This window comes from Geotrypetes seraphini, chromosome 5, assembly GCF_902459505.1.
Source record: "Geotrypetes seraphini chromosome 5, aGeoSer1.1, whole genome shotgun sequence".
In the NCBI taxonomy this organism is placed as follows: domain Eukaryota; kingdom Metazoa; phylum Chordata; class Amphibia; order Gymnophiona; family Dermophiidae; genus Geotrypetes; species Geotrypetes seraphini.
In genome coordinates this window covers 244,278,581-244,297,651 of record NC_047088.1, presented here as the reverse complement: position 1 = coordinate 244,297,651, position 19,071 = coordinate 244,278,581, and the positions used below count along the sequence as shown (strand labels likewise).

Genomic DNA, 19,071 nt, shown 5'->3' with positions numbered 1-19,071 from the left:
CCCCGACGAGCTCCAGCTGCATCTGGAGGGCCTCTGAGCATGCGCGGAGGCCCTCCAGATACGGCTAGAGCTCATCAGATAAGAAGAGGAGGCTTTGTGGAGGTGGGACATGGGGCGTGGCTAGAGGCAGAATTGGGAGGGCCAGAGGCAGAACAGGGTTTTGAAGCCCAGAATATGGTAACCCTAGTACCTCCCCTGCACAACACTATCTGATAGCGCTAAATAAAGCAGAACAATGCAGACGCATCCAGCCTGCGACTCGGCAAAAGGGATGCTTTTTCTGTGGTTGTCAGCCAGGTTACATGGATTGCTTTGTGCGGAGGCTACAAAAAAGGTTGTAGAAATCAACTAAGTAAGGAAACTTAAAGAAATGTCCAAATGAGTATAAACACCAAATAACGAGAACATTGGGTCTCAGCCCAATGATGAAAACACCGCCCCAGTAAGGGTACGAATAGAAATTTAAAAGTAGTACCTTGGGTGTTCGAGGTCTAGCAAAAACATCCATTTGATACAGTTTTGTTCTCATTATTTGAGGTGCACAAAAAAAAAGATTGGCCATATGAAAGCTTGAAAACTCAAGTTCATAAATTTTACCTCGTCAACAACTTTGTCTTTCATCACGCCCTCCAGGCATATGACCAGGCTATTAAAAAAAAAACAAAAAAACACACCAAACAAATTAAAACAAATCAAATGCAAAACTTAATTGAACACAACACATATGCAGAAATCTGTATCAGGAGTTATCAGTGACCTAAAATACATCTCGTGCCAGTTCCAATATTGTACAGCAAACGACTAGCAGGTGAGGCGTGGCCTAGTGGTAGAGCTGATGCTGCAACACCCCGAGGTTGTGGGATCAAATTCCAGCGCTGCTCCTTGTGACCCTGGGAAAGTCACTTAATCCTCCGCTGCCCCAGGTACAAAATAAGCACCAGTTCTATGTCTGGGTAGCTTTGATATTTAACCACATAAAAGTGTTATATGTTCCGTTCCCATTATCTTGGGTTCAGAGGGAAACAGAGAGACGGAGATGCCCAGCTGATCTTACTGTACAGATCAGCAGTACTTCCCCAAGCCGGAGGGATTGCTCTCCAAACTCACCACCACTGCTGCAATCGACCAACTATCAGGAGAATGGGGGAGGGGAAATGAGATGGGCAGCGTGGGTCGGTGCTCAAGGGCTTAACGGAAAATGCACGTTTACACAGTGTTTTTCCTGAAAAATTGTGTTTGTGCCCCAGCTGCAAAATGTCAGGGCATGCTCCACACAAATCCTGCCCAGTTCTAACCAGGTTTACCACAGTGCACATCCTGGCTCCGTTTTACATCTTCAGTAGCTTCTGCAAACACTTCATTTGTTTTTAGTAAAATTAGTGGGGACAGCCTTGTTTATCTCCGGTTGAAATGACTTGCTTGGAAATTTAACAGAACAGCAAACATAACAATCGATGAGGTTTTGAAGTGAAAAACAACAAAGATACCCACTACATTTATGAATAGTATTGGAAAAATTTAACTCCCCCCTCCTTTAATAAAGCTGCGTTAGGCTTTTTTTTTGTGCTGGTCATGGCAGTAAAAAGGGTGTGGGGGGGTTGGTATATATAGTATTTCTTTCACATTGTAAAGCCACATGCTTGAGATCCAAGGGTAGAGAATGACACAGTGACCCGTTCCTGCGGCTAACTGCAGGTGACTGCAGTAAAACTGCAGGAATGGATAAAATGCATATCTGTTCACCACCGGCACAGAACAGTAAAAAGTTTTGTTCCTGCAGGGAACCCGACCCACCAGAATATATGAGAACTGACATATTTATTCTGCCAGTGCTGGTGTTAGACAGCGTAGAAATTTGGGAGGGGACCCCAAAGCCTGCTACTAACCCATGCCATCTTCAGCTTCCAGAAGGCTTAGGACTTTCTCTAGCCATGGGGCAGTTGCCCTAATTGCACTTCTTGGCCTAACACCATCCCTGGCATGTGTGATCTTTAAGTTTTGCACAATATAGGAGGAAAGGAATCTTTTTATAATTTCTTTAGTGTTGTACTTTATGGAAGGTGTGGCTTCTTGGGATTTTGGTTTGATTTTGGTTTAATTTGTGTTTGTGGTCAGTTATTACGTATTTGGCATTTGTGCTCTGTGTGTGTGTGAGACCGAGATATTCTGTTAGGATGAGTTTTCTATGTAGCATTCAGTTTTCCTGATAGTGGAGGAGATATTGTGAAGGGAGATGGGTTTTGTTGATCCTTTTTCTGAATTTGTGATTTACAAAATGACAGTTGTACAGCATATTGTTCCTTTTTATACTTTAATACACTTATTTCAATATAAAATAGCTATTCAAGACTTGTGCGGATGGGATCAGACAGAGTCCATGGGGACGGGGCGGAGATGGGGGACAGAGTCCATGTGGATGACGTGTGGACAGGGACAAATTTTTCCCCATGTCATTCTCTAGGTCAGGGGTGTCAAAGTCCCTCCTCGAGGGCCGTAATCCAGTCGGGTTTTCAGGATTTCCCCAATGAATATGCATGAGATCTATTTGCGTGCACTGCTTTCATTGTATGCTAATAGATCTCAAGCATATTCATTGGGGAACTCCTGAAAACCCGACTGGATTGTGGCCCTCGAGGAGGGACTTTGACACCCCTGCTCTAGGCTCTCCTGCACAGAGGAATGGGTGGTAACCAACTAAGGGATCCTTTTACTAAGATGTGGTAAGAAATGGGCTTGCACTACGTTTGTACTGTTTACCCCCACAAAAGGGATTTTTTTTCTTTTTGTAGGTCCTGCACTATTTTCATGATTAGCGTATGGGACTTGCAAAAACATTAATGTGGAAGCATGCTAATGTGAACCTGACTGGTTAGCACTTCCACATCAATTTCCTGTCCATGCTACACCCCCTCCCCAAAAATAATTTGCAAAAAACCAAACCAAAACAGGGCACGATTAGCACGGGAAGTCAGGGAAATTATTGCAAGATACTTTAGTGTGTCCTGCAGGGAGCCTCTTTTGGTGTGCTAAATCCACTTTGGGCTAAGTGCCCCTAATTAAACTAACTGTACTAGAGGACACAGATTGTGTGTTTGTGATATGGCATTATGGGTTTTTTTTTTTAAATTGTTCTTATGTTGACTTGGTCAACCATCGATAACACTAGAAAGCTACATGGTACAAAAATATTTTCTTGATTACTAGGTGGGGTGGGGGAAAATAATTGCTTATTAATATCTGTAAGTTTATTGTGCTTTTCTTGTAATATTATATGTACATGAATTATTTACATGCATAATTGTAGTTTGAAAATTTAATAAAGATTTAAAAAAAAAAATAAATCTTATCATACATACAATTAGGTCATAGAAACATAGAAATAGACGGCAGATAAGGGCCACGGCCCATCCAGTCTGCCCACCTCAATGACCCTCCCTCTACCTTTCTCTGTGAATAGATCCCACGTGTCTATTCCATTTGGCCTTAAAATCAGGCACGCTGCTGGCCTCAATAACCTGAAGTGGAAGACTATTCCAACGATCAACCACCCTTTCAGTGAAAAAGAATTTCCTGGTGTCCCCGTGCAGTTTCCCGTCCCTGATTTTCCACGGGTGCCCCCTTGTTGCCGCGGGACACTTGAAAAAGAAGATATCTTCTTCCACCTCGATGCGGCCCGTGAGGTCCATTTTTCATAGATGGGAAGTTAAATATGGGGGGGGGGGGAATGCTGGACTCTGAAATCTTCCCTTGTCTTCTATATTGACAAGAAATACAGACTATTTGTCCTTAGTTACCTGCCAAGAAAGTCGTCTTTATCTGGATCTTCATCATACAAATCAACTTCCAGGTCCTGACCAGGTACCTCATGAACCACAAACTGCAAAGAAAACCAAAAAACATAACCCTGGGTGTGAAAAATAATTGCATGCAATAAGACTTGAACTTTTAAGTGTGTACAGTTACATTTGCATATAATTTGGGAGAGGTCTGGGAGCACAGGCCTTTTGGACTTCACATAGGAATCCTGTTATAAAAACCAGGACCAATAAGTCTGAAAGGATGCATGCATACATCCACTTTCCAAACTGCACTATACCACAGAGCTACATTATGGATGTGCTTAATAATGCAATAATCTGAATGTTTTACATTAAGCATCCACCCACCCACCCCCTCCTGAGAAAAGTTACAATTAGTTAGAAATACTAAAATTCTAGGAGTAATTTTTGATAATAAACTTAATTATCATGATCACATTAGTAGTATTGTTAAAACTACCTTCTATAGGTTGCGTAAAATTCGATCTATTTCTAAATTCCTCTGTACCAAAGCACTCAATATTCTTATTCACTCTCTGGTGATGTCTAAAATCGATTATTGCAATTCACTATTTACAGGAATTGCTTTACAAGAAATTAAACGATTACAAATAATTCAAAATGCTTCAATTAAATTAATAACAAAATCTAAAAAATTCGATCATGTGACACCACTCCTTAAAAAGGCTCATTGGCTTCCAGTCATTCATAGAATTACTCATAAATTATGTACAATTATTTTTAAAACATTAGAAAATAAGACTCCAGCATTTTTGTTTAGGTTACTTATCCCCTATTCAGTTAAAAGAATCTTACGATCTAGTGAACGGAACCTTTTATCAATTCCTTCGCTAAAAGTTATTAGTACTAGAAGACAATTTATCTTCTCATGTACAGCACCCCAGATTTGGAATGCGCTTCCCATGTTTTTACGGGAGGAGAAAGTGTTTGGGAAATTTAAAAGCGAGTTAAAAACCTTTCTGTTTAAAGATGCATTTGCAAATTAATTAAATTTTATTTTATGGTGTTATTTTAGTGAATTATTTTGCCTTTTTTTTGTTTTTCCAACTTCCTTTTGTATTTTCCCCGTATGTTCTTTCTTTACTATAAAAAATGTATTTCATCTCCTCTTACCTTTTGTTTATATTATAATTAATTCAGTGTATGTTATGTTTTTGTTTCCTAATGAATGTATATTTTACTGTACATCGCTTAGAAATCCGATTAAGCGATTAAACAAGCCAACTAATAAACTTGAAACTTAACACCTCAAAATCAAGGAAAATCCAGTACAGACCAATGACCATCTTCCAGGAGCAAAGAGAGTGCCATACCTCAAACATTTCATGCCATTTGGGGTTCAGGTTTTCTTTGATGGTTTTTGTTCTGAACGTCTGGGTGCCCACTCTCACCACAGTGTAAGGATCGGATTTGCCTTTAATTATTCCCCGCAGATAGGTATCTTTTGGTATGAGGTCCTCAGCTTCAAAAACATGAACTCGCAAGACTCCCTGAAACAGAAAACAGCTCATAACCGCTAAGAGCCATTGAAATGAAGAGCTTCCTCAAGGGGAAAAGGGAACACAGAGTTCAGTCACGGTAAGCCCACCACGGTTGCCCAGGTAACTTGACTGCGTCGCCAAACTTGCCTCCGGGACTTTGTGTGCCACTGCAAGGTGGGAGTGTGTGACGCGGTGGTTAGAGCTACAGCCTCAGAACCCTGAGGTTGTGGGTTCAAGTGACTCAGGACAAGTCACTTAATCCCCCATTGCCCCAGGTACATTAGGCAGAGTGCGAGTTCCTGAATGTAACCACTTAAGCTGTAAGTGGTATATAAATACTTAAATAAATAAAGGTGACACTACTACTTAAAGAACTTCAACACGTAGGAACTCTATGAGCGTCGGGAGCAGCGCGGAGCAGTCAGTGCGACTCCCTGCGCTAATAACCGCTATCGCAATTTAGTGAAAGGGGAGGGGTAAGTTAGATGCCCAGATTATATAAATAGGTACCTAAAGTTAGGTGCCTAGAAAGGCTCACCTAATGACACAGGGACAGAATTTGTCCCTGTCCCCGCGGATAACTGCAAGAAACTATCCCGTGTCATTCTTTAAACTAAACTAAACCTTAGGTTTATATACCGCATCATCTCCACAATCGTAGAGCTCGGCACGGTTTACAAGAGTTGAGAGAGAAAGGAAATTCCAAAGAGGTTAAAGGGAATAGTGAGAGGGATATTTGGGGGGCTTAGGAGGCCAAAGAAGGGGTAAGTGTTACATTTTTGAAAAAAAGCCAGGTTTTCAGATGTTTGCGGAAGAGTTGGAGGGAGCTCAGGATCCGGAGGGGGGAGGTAAGGTTGTTCCAGAGCTCAGTGAATCTGAAGGGGAGGGAGGTCCCTAGTTTTCCTGCACGGGAAATGCCTTTTAATGAAGGAAAGGATAATTTAAGTTTGTGAGTGGGTCTGGTGGTATTAAGATTTAAGGAGTTCCAGGAGAGTGGGATGAAGGGAGGGAGGATGCCGTGAAGGATTTTGAAAGTTAGACAGGCGCATTTAGTGTTTATCTCAACATCAGTCCTTCTACACCAGCATTCTTCAATGCAAGGCTTGAGGGTCAGTGGCTGGGCCCATTCATACTCTGATTCTTATGTGAGCCAAGTATAGGGCAATCAAGCCATTGTGACATCACTGATGAGTTTGGCTCTTAGATAGTAGTGGAATGAGGCGTTATGACATCACAATCTCAGCTCTGGAATGTTGCTACTCTTTGGGTTTCCGCCAAGTACTTGGGAACTGCTGGAAACAGGATACTTGGCTTGATGGACCTTTGGTCTAACCATCCTGTGTCATTCTTTAGTGTCTCTCTCAACCTCAGTCCTTCTATACCAGCATTCTTCAATGCAAGGTTTGAAGGTCAGTGGCTGGGCCCATTCATACGCCGATTCTTCCCTCTCTCTTCTTAAATAATGATATGGGGATGGTTTCCCACGGTTAATCACAGGGAACGGGGACAAATTCTGTCCCTGTGTCATTAGGTGAACCTTTCTAGGTGCCTAACCTTAGGCGCCCATTTATACAATCTGGGCCAGAATGTTTGATAAGGCATGTGAACGCACAGCACCCCCTAGCCGTCGTACGCATAGTAAATTTTTACAGTTGTGGTTTATCTCTGTAGAGAAGACTCACATGCGGGAGAGGAAACCGTAGCTGGGCCACATTCAGCTGATCTGATAATGGGAACGTGAACCTGTTCGGCAGCACAAGGTATGATGCAATGAGGTCCACGATCATTCCGTCAGACATATCACTAAAGAAAGAAAACATACGAGGGGAACACAGATGAGGAGATATTAGGTGCAAACTATTTTACTGACAAAACATGTCATACAGAAAAAAACATTAGAATGCAGAATACATAATTTGTGGAACAATTTTACATGTTAAACCCACTTTAGATAAGTATAAAAGTCGTCTATTTTTAATTCTTACAGGTATAGCCATTCAATTGATTACAAGTAATTGGAAGAATCATGATAGAATAAATTATACTTTCTGGTGGATGAATGTGTGTATTATATACAAATATGAATGAATTAATGCAGAATGTAGGAGACTTAGTGGAATATTCAACAAAATTTGGTGCCCATTGACTACATTTGTACAAATATAATACTATATTTTGTCTTACTTTTTTCTTGGTTTATTTATCTTTACACATCCAGGGAGGGTGGGGGATTGGGAGGAAATATTGATAATGATATTTTAGGTAACTTGGTTTCATTTTATATTATTTACTTGGTTCTTATGTTATTACTATATGCAAAATAATGTAATTATTGAATGAATGTTCTGTTATCTATATAGATTTTAGTGTTATGACTGAATGCAATAATATACTATTCTTTTATCTATATAACACTGTTCTTGTTTAAAAATCAATAAAGAATTATAAAAAAAAAAAAAAGAATGCAGAATACATACAAAGGACAATGACAAAACGAAAAAGGACCCAACACATATGGCCCCCTTCAAATACATCCAAAGAAGAGTCGTAAGCAAGACAAAGAGACATGACTGTCATTTTAACTTATACAGTAATCCTCTATCTAACCCCCCCCCAGGTAAACCCCCCTTCCCCGCTCGGATTGGAGTTTGCTGTATGCCCTCAATCAGAAGCTCATGCTAAATCATTGTGTATCAAACTTCAGTCTCTGTGTGTGGTAAAGAACAAAGATATGGGTCCCACAATGGCAAAAAAAGGTTTGTCTACACATCACAGATAAACGAGCCTCCACAGCATCAAATGACAGTAGCCTATGAAACTGGTTTCGCCACTGCCAAACTCCAGTCGGCGAATCTTGTAACCAACACTGCCTTAGACATTTATGGCCCACCATACAAGTCTTCTGGAAGAGCAAAGTACGTCCTTTCCCATAAATGCCACTAGCAGCAGCCCTCCCAAACAGGACCCCAAGCGGGGACAAAGTCAGATGAGGAGATATTAAAAGCTGGCATAGGTTAACCCATCAAATTCGGCATTCTACAGATTTAATAGAGACTCGCTTAATTAATGTACCACTTTCTCTTAGCTTGTACACCATTCTTAATCCATTAGGAAATCAGTCTGTTTTTTAATACATTTTTGAAGGAGTGATCATACTTATATATATTTAAAAAAAAAAAAAAAAAGACTAAATCTAGGGCACTTTATAGAGAAAACATGACTGCTTTAACTTACATTGCACCTTATACCCAAACTGGCAAGGCAGAACCCAGGGAGAACTAAACAATTGATACTGGCTGAGAAGGGGGATCAAGCCATTGGTGAATGGAAAGGCAGGAACCCCATACAAGTGGCCCATAACCCCAGTGAAGGAAGTGGACACTGCAGCCCCAGGAATTTGGAAAACTGGACTGAGGTCTACATGAGCAGGAAGACAAACAGATCTCTGTGCTAAGGTGAAATATACGGCTGGTTGACTACCACACTTTGGTCTTTTTCTTTATGGATCTGCTGGTTTCCTTCTGCTCCTCTGTACTTCAGCCATACCCAGGGCTGGGATGTGGCATTGTGACCCCTCTACACCAAAAAGAAAGCGCAACCCCACGTGTAGCAATGCAAAGCAAAAAGCACACATCAGCTGCAAAGACAATCAATTTATTTCAAACATATAAGTAATAAAAGCGCGGCTAAAACGTAAGGCAAGCTTCACAGAGTCTTTAAATCCTTTCAGTACTGGATCCCAACGTGATCCATGTTTCGGCTTGAAAAAGCCTTCCTCAGGGGTAGATAAAATCCACTAGATGGCGCCAGTTTACTTGTAAAAACTAAAAGGAATGCTCTCAATCCGTGATACAAAACTTGCGCTTAGAACGAGTTTAAGGAACACTACGAGATTTCAAGTCGCGTCGCATTGTGAGCCTTATTTTGCAACTACACGGGAATGGGTTTTTTTTCTCTCTCTCCCAGTATCTCTATAACCATGTTTCTCAATCCTTTTGTGGCCAAATAAACAGCGTGACCTCCTGGCGCTGCAGGGAATTTCAAATCTGATGGGCTTATATCTGAGTCTTACTAGTCAATATTTAGTTGGCAACAGTCAGCAGATACTGGCACTGATAATTTGTAGTTTATATACTTTTGTGAATATCGTTTATTTTGGTATAATTTGTTTTTTATTTTTTTGGGGGGGGGAATTTCACTAGATGACATGAACCTTACTCCCTGAAGAAGCCAGTTATATGGCAAAAGCCAGCACCGTGTTGGAGTGTTTGGAGTATTTTATTGACTTAAGATCTACATAAATGGAACACGCTTAGTGAAAAGAATATGGAAGATTCCCTCATTCATGATGATTTTTGAAATTTGTTATTTTTTCAATGGTTTTTCAAATTTTATATATGTTTGCAGCATGTGGAGGCTTTTTTCCGTGTACAAGATAAACTTAATGATCACTTTTTTTTTTTTAGGCGATACAGGCTTGAGCGTATATTTCCCCTCCTTATGCTATAAAAGTTAATTTAATATGAGTTTATATTTTATAGATATATTCTTTTCTGGTCTTTTTGTTGTTGTTTTTGTAACTGACTACATATAGGTGCCCAGCTCAGATACATATAATTTAGGCACAAGGATTCATGACTTGTGTGCATGTGCATGCCTATGGTGTGGTGATACACAAATAATTTATAGAATTCTCTAGGTTATATGTTTAACTTTGACCCTCCCACATTCTACCCATGTGATGACCACCCTCAAGACACACAATGAAGAACAGCTGTTGTGTATGGCTTTCCAAAAAGCCATACACAATTCACAAACTTGCTGTTTCACTACATTTACATCTCCAGGGTGACTCAAGCACATGAAGAAATGTTCCAGCCCAACTTGAATGTCAAGTTGATCCAATGCTGGACATGTTGGCACATGACGCTCATCATCTGTGCAGATGGGACTATCAATGTGTCTCTCTCTGAACTCAAAGCCAGAAGACTAGACCACAGGCCAAAAGGGCAAAGCATTACTAAATGAAGTGGAAGACGGAGGGTTGGGGTTTTTTTGGGGGGGTACAATGGTTTTTCTGATTATTCAGGGAGACGTGCATGAATATATGAATAAATTGATTGACATCTCAAAATTAGAGTAAACAAAGAATGGTAGGTAATTATATGAGCTTGAGGTTCCCAAATTCTACAGGGGTTGGATCAGTGTATCGCAAACTGCGTGCCGTGAGATGCCAGCGCCGGCTGACTCCTTATCGGGTGTGCCTTTTGTTGCAAGAGGCGCGTCCTGTAGGCAGTCGGCCAGCGCCAGCGTCTCTCCTCCTCTCTGCAGTACCCCTCCCACCGGTGTGGTAGTTGCAGGGTCAGGACCCATCTGGAGGTCATCCAGCTGCGGCCCTGAGTTTAGTGCGTCGCGGCTTTAAAAAAGTTTGTGGGACTCTGGGAATAGTATCAATTAGGCACACACATTTACACCAGCCCTTTGAGCTAGCCTAAAAGTTAGGCTTGTAACTTAGGACTTATATACGTAACTGCCAATGTAGAATTTGTGCTTAGCGCGCATAATCCCAGCATCTATGTTTGCCTTACCTTTTGAAAATTACCCTCTTAGGCCCTGATTCTAGAAACAGCGCCTAACTGCTTGGTGCTGTTGAGCGGAATTGTCAATCATCTTCTAGGCGCCTTTTATAAAATCGCACCTAGTGGTGCCCATGCACTCTTAGGCACTGGTAGGCATCGAATCCTTAGGTGCACTGCTATTTAGGACAAGGGGGGGTTGGCCTAAGTGAGTGCATTTAAGTGAGGTGTCTATTGGCTCCTACGTCGAACCACGCCCATAATCTGCAGCAAATCTACCCCTAGCCACGCTTACTTGCTGATAGGCATCTCGGTGTACACACCTACCTCGAAGTGAAAGGCGCCTTCTGAGTTAGGTGCCTACCAGCTAATTAATTTATTTTAAATTGTCTTTTTGATTTTTTTAATGGCGTGTCAATTAACAGCGCCAACTAAGAAAATGAACTTAGGTGCTTAGATTGGCTAAGCGCACTGGACTAGGGGCCTAAATTCAGGTGCCATTTATAGAATCTGGGTCTTACCGTACAACTAGGTGCAGTTATGGAACAATTAAACTGCAAAGTGTTTGGTGCGGCCGCTTAAATTAACTCACTATCCCCCCCCCCCCCTTTTACAAAACCGCAATAGCATTTTTTTTAGCGCAGGAAGGCACGCGGAATGCTCCGCGCTGCTCCCGACGCTCATAGGAACGCTAATGAGCTTCGGGGGTAGCACAGAGCATTCAGGGTGCCTCCCTATGCTAAAAACCACTATTGCGGTTTTGTAAAAGGGAGGTTATATCTGAGGGGCTAGCACACACTTCTTTAGCCAAAAGCACGAGTGAACAGTTTCTACCTGACTCCAGGAATTTCCAGGAGGTTTGTTAATCCCGTCCAGTTGATTTCCAGGTGCTAGAAGAAACATTCAAGAAAATGTTATCAATTTATTTTCATACAGAATTTGGATCCATGCCATATTAAATAAGTGCAAGCTGTAAGCAAGTTTCCGATGTTCCAGACTGCCTATATCACAGAATATTTAAGATAATTTGATTCAAACAATTTTATTTATGCAAACATCATAAAATACAGCAAATACAACATTAAAGCACATCAATAATGCATCAACTATTATAATATAATATACATAATAAAAGACAAATTCCAATTTCAATAAACCCCCACTATATCTATATGTGTTTGAACCTTTACCATCCCTCTCCACACCCACCCCTCCCCACCCAATAGTACTCTCTACCCAATGATACTCTCTTCATTTAACTAAATAAAAGCCCAATATTTAAGATAATTTTATAAAGCAAATGCAGAATGGCTCTGACTAAAACTGCAGAATTATACATGCTATTGACATTTATTTGCATTCCTTATGAATAATTATCTATATACTGTACACATCATATTGCATTTCTGATATGTTTTCTATAATGTACTCTAGACTTTTGTGAACTGTGGTTGTTACTGAATGGCTCTTTTTCTTATCATAATTTTCAATAAAAAAGATTTGAACTGAAAAAAGAAAGTAGTTACACAGCACATAGCCAGCTCTCTGATATATATATATATATTTATTTATTTTTTTTTGGGGGGGGAGATCCCAGAGGTTGACTGAGGGGGGCAATGTATTTCATCCCTCCTCCTTCCCACGGGTTAAAAATAAACTGTTCTGAGCTCCCCTGGGAGAACGGTATAGAAAATTGAATGAATGAATGAATGCCGAAGCCACACCAGCCAAAACAATTTTTGGCTGAACTGCTCCCTTCTTCCTTACGCTGTTGAAGTAACCCAGAAACTGCTGGATTGCCTCCAGCCACCAACTCTGGGATTCCCCAAGCATGAGTGAACTGAGCATGTGCAAGGAATCCAGGTGTCTTCTGGGTTATTGCAACACCACAAGGGGGAGAATGGCTTGATAGATAATTTCTTTGACTGGCAGGGCTTTGGCATCCCTGCCAGCCAGTTAAAGAATGCAATGCAGTTTTAGAGGGAGCCCTCCCATGGCTATGCCACTAATTAATTCCTGATTTTATGTGACATATGCGCAGGAATTCCCAGGGGCATAGTTAAGAGGTGCAGTGTATTTTGTTAAAATGTGTACACACATGTGCAGGAGTAAATTTGTGTGAAAGCATCTGTGCACTTTGGGGGAACTTACATAAGAGTTGTCATACTGGGACAGACTGAAGGTCCATCAAACCAGCATCCTATTTCTAACAGGGGCTAACCCAGGTCAGAGGACCGAAGAGGGTGGTTGATGCTTGGAATGCCCTCCTGAGGGAGGTGGTGGAGAAGAAAATGGTGACGGAATTCAAAAAAGCATGGGATAAACATAGAGGATCTCTAATTAGAAAACAAATGGTATAAATCGAAAAACAAAGGCCAGGACTGGGCATATGGAGATTTGGTGTAGGAAGGGTCGGGGAGGGCATCAATGGGAACTCCAGTAACTTGAAACATGAGGACATTGCTGGATAGATTTTATGGTATGTATCCTGCGAATGACAAGATGGTTGGATAGGTTGGTGTGAACTTCAGTGGCAACTCCAATGGTTGGACTCTAAGGATAGTACTAGGTGGACTTTACAGTCTATGGCTCAGAAATACCAAAGAATATAAGACATTTAACCATGAATTCATTTATGATGTTTACATCTCAAGGTCTGGCCACCGTGAAGAAGGGCTACTGGAGTAGATGGACCTTATGTTCTTAAACTTCTGGGAACCTATTTTATAAAAGGCTACATTGCCTTCATAAATACTGTAGGTGCATTTTTGGAATTTTTTTTAAAACAGGCATCTTGTTATGATATTGTTCACAATACCACTGCTCTGAATCGAGACAGCCCTGGGATTTTGCCCCAATACTTCTTTTCCTGAGCCCAAGTAGCGACAGATATGAATGATATAAGTGGTATATAAATACTAAAAATAAATAAATATAAAATATATTTTTTGGTTTAGCATTTTGTGATCACTTTTGATGAACAGGGGTAATTTTTTATCTGCAGTGGTCAAGTTTGTTTGGCTTTTGTTTTTGCAAATATTTGTTGTTTTCTATAAAGTGATCAATATATTTTGGGTTGTTTTTTTGGGAGGGAAGTGGGGTTCAGTCTAGACCAGTGTTTTTCAACCTTTTTACACCCGTGGACCGGCAGAAATAAAAGAATTATTTTGTGGACCGGCACACTACTAGGACTAAAATTTAAAAACCCCGTTTCCACCCCATATCCGCGAACTCAGTCAAACTCAGTAACTATAGAAAAATAGACAAATATAATGCAAAATATAGACAGCAGATATAAATTCTCAAAACTGACATGTTTTGATCACTAAATTGAAAATAAAATCATTTTTCCTACCTTTGCTGTCTGGTAATTTCATGAGTCTCTGGTTGCGTTTCCTTCTATCTGTGTATCCTTTCTTTTATTTTTTTCTTTCTGCACTCAGGCCCAACAATTGTCCCTTTCTATTCCCTCCCTCTTTCCTTCCCATGCCCCCAGTGCCTCCTTCCCATGTCCTTAGTGCTCCCGTGCCTCCTTCCCATGTCCTTAGTGCCCCTTCCTATGTCTTTAGTGCCCCCAGTGCCTCCTTCCCATGTCTTTAGTGCCACCAGTGCCTCCTTCCTATGTCCCTCTCACTGCCTTCCACACTTTGTCCCAACCCCACCTCCGAAGCCAGCCTGTCTGCCTGTCTACCTCTCTCCCTCCCTCCCTGGCCAAAGCCATTCTGCTTGCCTGACTACCTCCTTCCCTCCTTGCTGCCAAAAAAAAAAAAGCCTCCCTCCTTCCTTTCCCCTGTTCTTACTGCCCTGCTGCTGCTGCTAAACCTGACAGGAAATCTTTCCGACATCAATTCTGACGTTGGAGAGGACGTTCTGGGCCAGCCAGGCAGAGATTGGCTGGCCTAGAACGTCCTCTCCGACGTCAGAATTGACGTTGAAAAGAAGATTTCCTGTTGGGTTTAGCAGCAGCAGCAGCAATCTTGCTGGTCCTCCGCGGACCGGCAGAAATTTCCTGCGGACCGGCACCGGTCCGGCGGTTGAAAAAACAGTGGTCTAGACAACATGTCAAATTTATTACTGCAGAAGGCAATCTGGCTTGCTTAGTGATAATGTACACCATTTTTTGTTAATTACAAAGGTGCGCTAACCACAAGCTAAATGCCAACACGCCATTTAGTCTATGGACGCGTTAGCGGTTAGCATGCGCTAAAAATGCATAGCCACCTTAGTAAAACAGGGGATGTGTGTTGTGTAGGTTAATCTGAGACTGTTTTAACATACATAGTAATTTGATTCATTGTCCTGCCTTAGAATTAAAATTACGCTATTTTTTCAGATACTCTGATGCTGGTGTCATGCCAAAATATATGGGGCACTTACACTTACTTGGACAACACAAACTGGCATTCATTTTATATTTGGACAATGATAACAGATTATCAGCAATCCTGTATGAGTCCGCATCTCTCAATTTTATTTTATATTGATATATTCAGCCCATTTGATGTTATGATATTTGACTTTTTTTGTAAGACTAACTTCTTTCCATTTGAAACTGGGTTGGTCTTTTTTCCTTACATATAATTTTTTTTTTTTTTTGCAGACCTTTATTTTTGTGCTGCTGGAAATTACATGGGTGGTATTTCATTTTAAGAGTTGAAAAAATCCAAATGCCTTTGGCTGTGAATTTTAACTAAGAGTTCTGGACCAAATTTCTATTGGACATCAATATTTAAAAAAAACAACCACAACCCCCCCCCCCCCCACACACACACACACACTTACAGGTTTCTGAATGAAAAACATGGTCACAGCTCCCACAAAAGGTACTTGAGAAAGGAGAGGTGCTAAGATCACCCGCAAAGTCCCATGGACCTACAACCAAAGCAGAATAAACAAGTGTAAAACTGCATGGAATCAATACTTGTTTCCAAAATTAAAACCTTTCCTATAAATAACCTGTTTTCAGAGCTGCCAAGTTACTCAGTTTTAGGAGGGAGACTTTTTGACCAGTCCAGGCTTTTAAAGTTACACCCAACGCAATATTGGATTAAAATCTGTGTTGCATGTCCCATAGCGCAACAGTATGAGGTTGGTAGAAATCCAGGAATGGCCTACAGTTTCACTCCTGGAACTGGGTAACTTTGAAGCTCTGTGTTTTATTTCACTTTGTATGTCTAGGTGCATTGGCATAGCTTATGGTGGTCAAGGGGGGGTGGGGGTGGGGAAGTAAAGCTCCCCTAGATGTTATAGGTGATAACACTGAAGTGGCCCCTATCAATTTAAGCATGTGTGATCTTTACGCACCTGAACGCCTTTCACTCCTGCCTTACACAATGTCTTCACTTCCACGTTGATCTCACAGTCTCCTATGTAACTGCAAAAAGAGAAGGGAGGGTTTATGTTGTAGCACTCAAAACCTACACTGTACAGTGTCTTCTGAACCAGTGTGCAGCTAAGAGTTCTAGAAACCAGAGTTCTGCTGGTTTTTCAACAACATGTGAGCTCGACTTATAAGAAATACATTAGACTGCCTTTTTCTCTCCCATCTATCCTTTATTCTGCGTCTCTTATATGGACTGTTTCTAGGCTAAAGATTTTCCTGCCGACATCTAATTTGGTAGGGTGGTTCCTGCCTCCATGTGGACTCCACACACAATTCTAATACTGTGTGCAATTCTGGTCGCCGTATCTCAAAAAGATATAGTGGAATTAGAAAAGATACAGAGAAGGGCGACAAAAATGATAAAAGGTTTGGGATGACTTCCCTATGAGGAGAGGCTCAAGTGGTTAGGGCTCTTCAGCTTGGAGAAGAGACAGCTCAGGGGTGATATGAAAGAGGTCTATAAAATACTGAGTGGAGTGGAAAGGGTAGATGTGAATCGCTCGTTCACTCTTTCCAAAAATACTAGGACTAGGCGGCATGCAACGAAGCTATTAAGTAGTAGATTTAAAACAAACCGTAGAAAATATTTCTTCACACAATGTGTAATTAAATTCTGGAATTCATTGCCGGAGAATGTGGTAAAATCAATTAGCTTAGCAGGGTTTAAAAAAAAAAAAAAAAAAAAAAAGGTTTGAATTTTTTAACAGAGAAGACCATAGGCTATTATTGAGACGGCTTAGGGAAATCCACTGCTTATTCCTAGGATAAGCAGCATTAAATCTGTTTTACTACTTGGGATCTAGCTAGGTGCTTGGGACCTGGGTTGGCCACTGTTGGAAACAGGATACTGGGCTTGATGGACCTATGGTCTGTCCCAGTATGGCATGATTACCTTATGATGTATAGGGGGCTGCTGATAAGTCCTTGACTGTTCCTATTTTATCTAGGGGTCCTTTATTAAGGCACGCTAACTGATTTAGTGTGCGCTAAAGATTAGCATGTGTTAAATTGGTTAGTGCACCTTAATAAAAGGACCCCTTAGTTTTTAGACTAATACTTTCATCTCAAAGTTTATTATTACGTATGTGTCTGACCTAAATTTCATAATTGTAGTACATCTAATTACCTTATATATTTAAGAAGGTATGCCATACTAAGGGTTCCTTTTACTAAGCTGCGCCAGCGGTTTTAGCGCGCGCTAGACGCTAACGCCACCACTGAGCTGGCGTTAAGTTTTTACACGTAGCGCGGGAGGCAGCACGTGCTAAAAACGTTAGCACGCCTTAGTAAAAGAAGCCCTTAGTATGACGCGATACACTCCCATCAGCGGTCCCCAACCCTATCCTGGAAGACCACTAGCCAGTCGGGCTTTTGGGGTAGCCCTAATGAATATGCATGGAGCAGATGTGCATGCCTATCATCTTCATTACATGCAAATCTCTTTCATGCTTATTCATTAGGGCGATCCAGAAACCCTGACTGGCTGCTCGTCTTCCAGGACAGGGTTGGGAACCACTGCACTAGAGAATGTAATGATTAAACCTATCCTATGGATTGTTAACTTTGGAAAGGCAGCCTTTATTATGACAAAACAATAAAAGCAAAGTTTTGTGGGGAAAAAAAAATTGTAGCCCATTTTTGAATTTTTCTTGCAGATCTGAAGTGAAAATGGCTTAACATCTTCTGCTCAAAGATTGGACTCTCTTAGTAGAAGATAGTAACGTAGTAACATAGTAGATGACGGCAGATAAAGACCCAAATGGTCCATCCAGTCTGCCCAACCTGATTCAATTTAAATTTTTTAATTTTTTCTTCTTAGCTATTTCTGGGCAAGAATCCAAAGCTTTACCCGGTACTGTGCTTGGGTTCCAACTGCCGAAATCTCTATTAAGACTTACTCCAGCCCTTCTACACCCTCCCAGCCATTGAAGCCCTCCCCAGCCCATCCTCCACCAAACGGCCATATACAGACACAGACCGTGGAGCTTACAGTCTAATGCAGGGGTGTCCAACCTGCGGCCCCGTGAAGTATTTTGGGCAGCCCCGGTCGAGGGCGATGCAGTGTTTTCCTCTGCTGCCCCTGGGTGTTTACCATCTTGCCGGCTCCCTCCTCTGTCTTGCTGCAGCGTTTGTGCGGCCCCAGAAACATATTTTTCAGCAATGCGGCCCAGGAAAGCCAAAAGGTTGGACACCCCTAGTCTAATGTGTGCTAGTAACACCACACAAATGTTGTAATTTACATGATATAAATGAAACAATTATAGCTGGTAATATTAAACATTAAATCTGCTGCTATAACCATAAACTGCAACTACGACAAAAAAGGTGTGGCATATTTGGAAGCAATGCCATATGAAAAGGAGAGTGTCTATTTATGCTCATTTTTACATTCTTTGGATCCAGCCAGATCATGCACTAAGGATAACTAAGAATTTAGCAAAATGACACCTTGATCACACCCACTGATTGAACCACGTGCAACTATGCCCTGGTCTACGCCATTGAATCAGACCGTTATTCAGTAGAGGAATTAGACCAGTCCAGGCAAACCAAATACCAACAGAATAATATATTTGGTCTGACAGTTCGATTGTTTTCATCTCTCCACTGGACCTTTCTTTGCTGAGTCCTTAGTATAGAAGAGATACCAACTCCTTTCACCTTGGATTCAGCATCCCCAACCCTATATGTCATGGCTGTCTGTCCAAGTTAGATTGTAAGCTCTTCTGAGCAGGGACCGTCTATAAATGTCAAAATGTACAGCGCTGCATACGCCTTTCAGCGCTATATAA

The 19,071-nt window shown here is 41.3% G+C and overlaps 1 protein-coding gene across 1 annotated transcript in view; it reads right to left on the bottom strand.

Moving 5' to 3' along the window:
* Positions 1-19,071, bottom strand: part of ESYT3 (extended synaptotagmin 3) — a 167,389-nt gene that overhangs the window by 37,881 nt on the left and 110,437 nt on the right. Inside the window, exons 5-11 of the mRNA XM_033946727.1 lie at positions 16,201-16,270; positions 15,679-15,768; positions 11,731-11,786; positions 7,003-7,123; positions 5,153-5,329; positions 3,795-3,877; positions 598-646 (exon numbers count right to left, since the gene is read on the bottom strand). Of these exons, the coding sequence (XP_033802618.1) occupies positions 598-646; positions 3,795-3,877; positions 5,153-5,329; positions 7,003-7,123; positions 11,731-11,786; positions 15,679-15,768; positions 16,201-16,270 (646 nt within the window). The remainder of the gene's footprint in view (positions 1-597; positions 647-3,794; positions 3,878-5,152; positions 5,330-7,002; positions 7,124-11,730; positions 11,787-15,678; positions 15,769-16,200; positions 16,271-19,071) is intronic.